Here is a 9,518-nt window from a genome sequence, read left to right on the forward strand (position 1 = left end):
TGAGGTTAACTAGCTTGTCTGTACCAGAAATAATAGAATCACATCTTATCCTTCCCTGTCCCCACTCTTGTTTCCAGATTCCCAGAATTTTGTTTCCTCATTATGATAGAGGAATTACCATATTTTAAAAAGGACTTTTAAAAAAAAGATTTTATTTATTTATTTGTCAGAGAGCGAGCACAAGCAGGGGGGAGCTGCACATAGAGGGAGAAGCAGGCTCCACGCTGAGCAAGGAGCCTGACACAGGACTCAATCCCAGGACTCTGAGATCATGACCTGAGCCAAAGGTAGATGCTTAGCCGACTGAGCCACCCAGGCATCCCTAAAAATGACTTTTAGAAAAACAAATGGAATCCAAATAGAGCATGGAGTTTAGTAAATACTAATGTATTAATATCACTTCGTTAATTGTGACAACAAACCAAATAAAGTTGTACCATAGTGAACTAAGGGTTAACAACAGGGAAAACTGGGTAGGTGGTATAATGGGAACTCTTTACTATCTTTGCAACTTTTCTAAATCTAAATCTAGAACTATTCTAAAATAAAAAGGTTATTTTTTTAAAAATTTTATTTAATTGAGAGAGAGAGTGCTCAAGCACAAGCAGGGGGGAGGGGCAGAGGCAGAGGGAGAAGCATGCTCCCTACTGAGCAGGGAGCCCCAATCCTGCGGATCCCTGGACCCTGGGATCATGACCTGAGCTGAAGGCAGACGCTTAACGGACTGAACCACCCAGGCACCCCAAAAGTTTAATACTAAAAAACCTTTTATAATATAAAATATTTTCTGGTATATATTAAACAGGTTATTAACACTGTATTAAGAATGTCATATAGTTGTATTGTTTTTATGCCATTGCATGTCTTTCTGTACAGAGGAAGGGATTAGATGTGGCCTCTAGAGGACAGTGTTGGGTCATAGAAAGATTTTCACAATCTGCCCAAGATGAAGATGGATTTACTTATTTTTCTTCTTCCTTTGTAACCACAAGCCCTCTGTTTATTCATTATTCCTCTTTGACTTTAAAAAAAAAAGTCAAAGAAAATGTATGCCTTCTCTGCTATCCCGATTAGCTGGAGATCTACTTTAACTTGCTGTTTTTGTGCAGTTTTGGCTCTTCACAGATAGATGGGGCAAGAATGATTGTCATTTTCACCCTGGTGTTCAGAGCCCTGGGGGCTCGTGGAAGTCCTGTGGGAGCCTGGGGAGCATCACGGGGCACATACTATGTGTTGTGAATTCTCGCGTGGTAGAGAGAGTGCTAGAGAGGTGGATTCCCTTTGGAAACACTACAAACCATTTGTAGGTTGATGAGGATGCTCATAAAATACAGAGGGGTTTTGATCTCTCAAGGTCGAGACTGTTTGCTCCACGGTGATTTGTTGGGGGCGGGGTGGGGGGAGAGGGAAACAGACCAGTGCTCTAGCTTCTGGTGCACATTTCTGGAATAATCAGCATAGAAACTCACCATTTTAATTTAAAAATTATCCCTCCGAAGGTCGTCTCATGGGATTGACATTTTATTTTTAAGAGGCTGCCAGGGTAGGTAGTTATAGAGTGCGACTCAAGCACATCGGAGCCAGGTGAACATGAATTTGCAAAATCTTGCCTGCCTCGAGGCAGCTGAAACAGTTGTTCATGTATTGATGGGCTCAGAGATTCTGGAGTATCATTCTGTCATTAGATGGATGACAATTTCTGTTGATAGTGGAATCCGAGGGCTCCACTCACTCTGGGTGAGAGCATCCAGTATAAATACTGGAAAACAGTCATTTGGACAACAGGGTATTCCACTTAGCAGCACCTTACAGATTTCTTATTTTTTGCTCAAAGAATGAATCTGTTAAAAGGTTCTCTGTTGAATTGGGATAGATGAGACTTTTAATGGGATTTTTGAAAGGGAGTGGAAAATTTACAGCTCCTTGTAAATAGCCTGACATGAAAGTTCAGATCAATAGTGTTTTATTCAACCACAACACCAAAGTGAACCTATGGGCAGGAGTCTCTCCTTCTCATCTAACAGTGCAAGATACCAAAATTTCTGTTTCTCAGGTGTAGTGTTCTCTTATTTAGTGGTGGTATAACAAAGTTCCATTAACTATATAGGCATTTAGTAATTATTACAGTGATTTGATATGTACTTTTTCCTTGAGATATAATTGGTCCCCTAACCTGGTCCCTTATCCCATGTTCCTTATCACAGGGAAAAGCATTACTCCATCCCATTTGTGCAAGTCAGAATCCTTGACTCCTCTCTTCTTTCTCATCCTTGTCCATAATAGATGCAGCACCAGGTTCTATTGCCCCCCCTTTTTTTTAAGATTTATTTATTTTTAGAGAGAGAGAGAGCATGTGCACATGACTGGGTCAAGGGGCAGAGGGAGAGGGAGAGAGAGAAAACCTCCGACAGACTCCCTGTTGAGCGTGGAACACCACACGGGGCTCGATCTCACGACCCTGAGATCATGACCTGAGCCAAAACCAAGAGTCGGGCACTTAACAGACTGAGCCATCCAGGTGCCCCTGAGTCCTATGGCTTTTACTACTTAAATATTTCTTGAAACCATTCACTTCTCCCCCATGGCCACCACTCTAATCCAAGCTCTATCACAGCTGCTGAGCCCACCACAGAAGCCGCCTCACCCACAACCAGTGTGATCTTTCACACGCACATCTACCAGACCTTCAGGGATCTCCCGTTGGTCTTAGGATAACAACCAAAGCCACTTTCATGGACCATAACGCACTGCAAGGTCTGGTGTCTCTCTCTCCCTCTAGCCTCATCTGGAAACATTCTCCTCCTTGCTCCCTATGCCCCCTAGCCTCCTGGCCTCCAAGGCCTCCTCTGCCTGGAGTCTCGTCCCTGATGGCTTCTACTCACACTTTATACATCAGCTCTGGTGTGAGTCCCCATGAATGCCTTTCCTGATCTAGCCTAGAACTTTCCTTTGCTCTACACTCTAATAGACCCAAGCTCCTTCACTTCACTGTGTTTATAATTAGACACTCAGCTCTGTTGTTTTTTGGTTAATCTATGTCTCCACTACCAAATAGAAACTCTATGAGCAGAGACCATGCCCAAGAATGCTCATTATCAAATTCCTAGCCCTTGGCATAGTGAAAAGGAGTTGCTCAATACACTTGTTGAAGTAGTATGTGGCTATTTTTTACTGAATGTTTAGGTAGAGGAAGAAGAACCCACTGGATACATTCGATTTGAAAAATTTCTTCCAGTGATGACCGAAGTACTACTGGAGAGAAGGTAAGAAGGTACATGCAATTGTTAAGGTAAAGTAATGATTAGAATTACATTAATTTCAAAACGCTTGGCTTTTTCACTTTGTATATTATACTCAACCAAATATTTATCCTGGGATAGCTCCCTCTGACTTTTCACTATACCTCTGAACTGCCAGGTGAAATGTGCTTAGAAATATCAACCACTTTTGTATTAATCTTATAAGCAAAGTGCCACAAAAGTCGTAAATCAACAACATGTTTATTATCTTCTATTGTGAGCTATCAGTGAGAATTCACCCTACCTCTAATTCACCCTACCTCTTTTTCTAAGGAACGTGTAATGTTACCTTACCACAGTTGGTTTATAGTAGAAATTTTGTTTCCAAATAAGTTGATTTTCACAATGATGAAAAAGGCTAATAGATATCATCACATAGGCCAGTGATTTTGAACTAAGTATCTTCTGTGGGTGTGGAGTGCTTTCAACTTTCAGATCTAGAAATCCAAACATGTTTCAGTGAGGGAAGTATTATTATCCTTGTATCTTAGCAGCTTTTATTTCATTTTATGTGATCATTTGTTGTGTAGAGACTGAGCTAAATACTGTGGTATGTGCCCCTTTTACTGCATAATTAGATACAGACCAAGTCCAGAAGATACCCTTCTTCGAGCGTTTGAGGTACGTGAGCTCCAGATTTTATATATATGTATGTGTATGAAAAATTCATCCTGTAGAATTTATTCACCAAACAAAAACTATAATATCTACCCTTTCTTTTCTCTTAGGTGTTAGATCCATCTAAACGTGGATTTCTGACTAAGGAAGAACTGATCAAGTATATGACTGAAGAAGGTAAGAGTGATTTATTGCTTATTTTATAACTGTGACTTATTTAAGTGATAAATAATTTAACAACAATTATGGAAAAATTCTAGGAGACACTTTTAAATCAATCATTCTGGTTGAAAGAGTTATTTACTATTCCTATTATTTTGGTATTGGTGTGGTTTCTGTTTTGTGGGGTTAAGTGGACAAAGGGAGGTTAAGGGAAGATTGATTGTTGCCTTATAGGATTTTGTAACGAATAAAGATACTTCTGTAAATTGAAGTCACTTCATTCACTTAGAGTATTTTTCAGAATGAAAGCTATGCCGCTTGGAAAACATGAACTGTCAATCATTATAAATCAATGCCTGTTACTAGATTGAAGATTTGAATTGGATTATATAAAAATTCTTTTTTAAACAGCTTTTCAGTTGATGAACTTACAGATAATACAGCCTCCATTGAATGGAATCCACACAAACTTACAGCTTTTTATGCTGGTGGAACTCTATATTTGCTTTGAGCTTGACCTATACACACACACACACTCGGCCATCGTATCGGCACACCTATCTATGTCGCCATGTTTCCTTGAGGCACTCTCTCTCTGCTTCGGCTGATGTGTAAGTTTGTTTTCCCTGAATGTCAGTGGCCTAATGGGCGTTCTCTTGAAACCATGCTTCCCTTGGTCACCTCCCCAATCTCCCATCCTTTGTTCAGTTCACTGGTTTGCAGATCGAGTCCAGTGTGATTCAGAGTTGTAATCACTTGAGACGGAATCAGAAGTGCAACTAATTGCGAGGAGGGGAGACCAACGCTGCGTCCACCTGCGCAGCTGACTGGACCGCATCTGCCTGATGCACCACGATGTGGGGCCACAGGCAGCGAGGGCAAGAATGACATGGCTGTCACAGCTGCCACCAACCTCTTGTGACACTGTAACAGATGTCTTAGGAGTTCACATTTTAAGGGGAGTGAATCCTGGATTATATTAGGCAATATGAATTGGCCAGAAAGAGTTCATTGTCATTAATATGGTGACCTGCTGTGCGGAGGTGAGGGACACTAAGGGCAGTGAGAGGTACTAAAATCTCCATTTCTCCAGGATATTTTACTGGGGGAAAGAAAAGTGACATAAGACAATTCACAATATAAGACAGTGGATTCTCAGGATGGTAGACTTTGTATGGGTGAGTTACTGAGAGCAGGGGTAAAGTCTTATGCGTTCCAGCCCCCACCCAGTCAGTCTCAACAAATGTGTGTTGAATGAATGAATGAAAGAATGAATGAGCAGATGAACGAAGAATGTGTGAAGGGGCTGATGGAGAGAGATGCATCTTGATCACACAGTGTGAACAATAGCAGGGAGGCAGGGGTGAGTGTGATATCGCGGTATCACAGAGTCTATGAGGGGAGAGGGCCCAGAGGGTCTTGCTGGCAGACAGCAGGAGACGAATCTGGGGAGATCTGTGGGCTGGCCTGTTGAGGTCTGGGCTCGGGGGTTGGAAGTCACCGTGTGGGCACCACAGAAGCCTTGGAGGGTGCTGAGCACATGGGCCTCGTGGTGCAGGAGAGATTGTTGGAAGGTCCGTCTGGTGCTGGCGGTTCATCAGAGGAGTGGTGAGACCCGTCAGGAGGCTACTGGGGCTTTTGAGAGAGAGCAGGGGGAGGGGCAGAGAGAGAGGGAGAAGCAGACTCCCCACTGAGTAGGGAGCCTGATGTGGGGCTTGTGCGGGGCTTGATCCCATGACCCTGAGATCATGACCTGAGCTGAAATCAAGAGTCAGACACTTAACTGACTGAGCCTCCCAGGTGCCCCTGGTGTCTTCTGTAAGTGGGGTAGCAGTTCTTACCTCTAATGAGGTACCTGGGAGGTTAACTTAATGTATCCGAAGCACATAGGTCAGTGTCTGGAACACAGTAGCTCTCAATAAATAGTTGTTATTAGTATTCTTTTAAGGACTTCCATGGTGCCCATCAGAATTCATTGGCAGTGGATTTAGCCCAGTATAAGAAAGATTCAGAATCTGTCTCCATAGGCTCTGTAGGCATTCTTTTTTTTTTTTTAAAGATTTTATTTATTATTTATTTGAGAGAGAGAATGAGAGACAGCACGAGAGGGAAGAGGGTCAGAGGGAGAAGCAGACCCCCCGCTGAGCAGGGAGCCCGATGCGGGACTCGATCCTGGGACTCCAGGATCATGACCTGAGCCGAAGGCAGTCGCTTAACCGACTGAGCCACCCAGGCGCCCCGACTCTGTAGGCATTCTTGTCTTAGGATGTAAGTATGGTTTCAAGAACTCGACACACTCCCCTTGTTTGATAATCTGTCATCATTGTCATCACGATCACCACTTGAATAATTTCTGTAGTACGAGCTGAATTCCTGAATTCCACCTGTTCATGGTGGCAGGTGACAAGCTCAGAAGGTAAGTGATCCTCAGGCCTTGGTAACTCATCTGCTCAGAGAAGACTCTTTAGGGGGGAAAGTGGCAATTTTGATGTTTCTGTATTTTTGCTTAATATCAGGACAAAGTTCTTTCTTAAGTAGTCGGCGATATTTCCAACATTCATCCTGAGTTTGCTTCTCATCTTGATGAAACCAATGTCCAAGATGATCCTCAGCTACTGTCTGAATCCAGCGAAAGCCACAGATTTTCTATGCCACTTTTGGTTTCGTTTGATAGCAACACTGGGCCAAACTATAACAAAGAGGGCCGTTTAGACACAGTGGATGAATGGCATCTGTCCCTGGGCTCAGCTGGCATCATGAAGTTGGCCGGACCTGGTTAGGGAATATTCAGAGACACAGTTGTTGCAGTTCGAGCCTCTGCTCTTCAGCAATTTGCATCGAGACCATGTGGTCCCATCCTCACACCCTTGCAAACGTAATGACTAGACTCCCTAGAAAACTGGGACTTCGGGTGAATCCTTAGGCAATCCCAATAGCCTTAATTTAAAGAAATAACCTTGTTCAGGATGTCTTAATGTTCTCCTGCTGTGTTGGCTCAAGTGATCAATTTTATAGGTTGCTTGAGCTATGACGTCTGCAAGGTAAAGTAAGCCCCAAATCTGCCTGGGGCACAACAGCACGCTCTTGGAATCTCTGGACTGGCGTGATGTGCTGACCCCAGGGCCCCAGGAGGGGAGCTGGCGACCCAGCAGGGGCCTGTGCAGCTGCAGGGCAATGAAGCTGGCTGGTGGAAAGAGAAAGAAGACGATCAGAAGATTGTCAGTGATGAATCTCCCTTCTTATCTTTCCCAGGTGAGCCTTTTTCTCAGGAAGAAATGGAAGAAATGCTGTCTGCTGCCATTGACCCAGAATCGAATTCCATTTATTACAAGGACTACATAGCCATGATGGTGGTGGATGACAGCTAGGTTCTGGAGACGTAATTTCTCACCGAAAGGATGACCATAGAGATGGCCTGTCCCTATTAATTTCACATCTTATAATTTCTACACATGCTAATTAATGCCCAGTGACAACTATTTCACAATACTTTGTTTTTTAAAGATGAACACAAATTTATTTGGTATGTCTGCCTTATGGAATGACCAATGGCTAATTATTTTAAAGCTTATTCTTAAAAACATTTTAACATTATCCGTGGATTGTTGTGGATTTTCTACAATAAAACCCCGGTGACCTTCAAATTCATTACACTGACAAAATGAAGAATGACCAGAAATGATCCAAGGTTTGGCATAGAAAGATCTTGGGTGACCACAAAGTGAGGACCAGTATCAACGTGGTGAAAGCAACAAACAACAAACCTTCAGCATCTGGATGGGGAGGGGGAGTTGTTGAAAGGAATGTTAATAATTAATCCCTTATGAGTGTCGATTATAAATCTCATTTGAAATGTTAGTAACTTAGTGTAAAAATGTAAGTGTGCTGATCCAGTGTGTTACCACTGTGCGGAGTAGCGAATGGAGTTGAGGTCACTGAATCTAGAGACAAGAAGACTGAATGGAAATTGACAACGTAAGGAGTGACCGTTCTCTTCCGGTCTTTAGAATTCTTAGCTATTCTAATCGAATTTAAATTAAAAAATAAACAAAAAAAGAATTCTTAGCTATTCAGAATAGCTGCTGTGAGAATATTGCTCTGAATACTGCGTAAGAATATTGAGAAATTGTGTGGTATGGAGGAGCTACAGCTGTGGGAAAAGCAGAATAAAGTCTGAACACAAGGAATCATGATGGAGAAAGACCCAGGGACTTACAAGCAAAGGGCAAAATAAGGTGAAGGAAAATGAATAATCTTCCATAACCTATGTGTTCTGTCATGCACACACAGTGATTTCTATTTGAAGATGCTTCCTCCTCTATTTGAAGATGCTTCCCCCCAACATTTGATGTTGCTTACGATTCTTCCTCCTAGGCATGCAAGACAGGGGGCTGCTACTGGAGAGATGATTTGTCACTGTTTGTTCATTGGTTCATGAAACATTTATTGAGTATTATTAGGTACTCTGTTAGGAACTGGAGTCGCGAGGTGGCTCCATCCCTAACCCATGAAGGTCACGGTTTAGTGAGGGAGATCGGCAAGTCAGTCAGGAACCGCATTTCAGCCTGGGGCACATTCAGGGTGCTGTTGAAGTGCAAAAGAGGGCAGCTCACTCGGCCTGGTGGGTGAGTTTCTGGGTGAGGAAAGGGTCTAGTGAGCAGAAAGGGCCTCCCAGATCAGGTGACACCTAAGGTAGAGGCGAGTAGTTTACTAAGCTGGTGGCGGGACACAGGGGGTTTCCATAGGGGAGCAGTGAGTACAGACACCCTGGGGGTGTCCTAAAACATGGAGCACTCTGGGAATTGAAGGTAGTGTAGGAGACTTGGGGAACATGATGAGAGATGAAGTTGGGGTGGTAGAGAGGAGCTGTATCGTTAAGGATATCGGGTTGGTCATACAGTTAGGTTTTTCGTGTTAGAATTTGGACTTCTTCTGAAGATCACAGAGAAAGATCATTTGTAAATTGTATGGAAAATGAATTGAAGACGGAAAATGTCCACCAGTTGTGGCAGAGTTCACTGGTGGCCTCTGAGGAGCAGATTTGGTGAGTGACAGGGTGCAGGGTTCAGTGGCTGGAGGGCCAGAACGCTGTGGGCAAGTGGGGCATGAGGACAGGGCTGGAGAGAGACCGCAAGGCGGAGGGACTGATTTTCAGCAGAGTGGAAGCACGTGGGTTTGTCCTCCGAGGGCTGAGGGCCAGCACAGAAGCTGAAGACCCTAAGGAAGCAGGAGGGGCTGGATCCCAGCGCAAGAAAAGGGTTGCTCTGGGGTGGTTTGGAGCAGCGAACCAGCGTGTACAGCTTCTACCCAATGGCCTCGGTTTCACTGTCGAACGAGGAAGAAGAGAGCGGGTTACGGAGCAGGAGATGAGCAAGAGCCCATGTAAGGATTTTCGGGGAATCCTGGAGGATTGTGTTCAGTAACCCAGGCTCAGGAACA

At 43.6% G+C, this 9,518-nt stretch overlaps 1 protein-coding gene across 1 annotated transcript in view; it reads left to right on the forward strand.

The window, feature by feature from the left end:
• EFCAB2 (EF-hand calcium binding domain 2) overlaps nt 1-7,711 on the forward strand; it is a 113,997-nt gene extending 106,286 nt beyond the window's left edge. The window contains exons 4-7 of the mRNA XM_021689878.1: nt 3,184-3,263; nt 3,878-3,920; nt 4,028-4,094; nt 7,332-7,711. Of these exons, the coding sequence (XP_021545553.1) occupies nt 3,184-3,263; nt 3,878-3,920; nt 4,028-4,094; nt 7,332-7,447 (306 nt within the window). The 3' untranslated portion in view covers nt 7,448-7,711. The remainder of the gene's footprint in view (nt 1-3,183; nt 3,264-3,877; nt 3,921-4,027; nt 4,095-7,331) is intronic.
• Nucleotides 7,712-9,518: the final 1,807 nt, after the last annotated feature.

This window comes from Neomonachus schauinslandi, chromosome 6 (genome assembly GCF_002201575.2).
Source record: "Neomonachus schauinslandi chromosome 6, ASM220157v2, whole genome shotgun sequence".
In the NCBI taxonomy this organism is placed as follows: domain Eukaryota; kingdom Metazoa; phylum Chordata; class Mammalia; order Carnivora; family Phocidae; genus Neomonachus; species Neomonachus schauinslandi.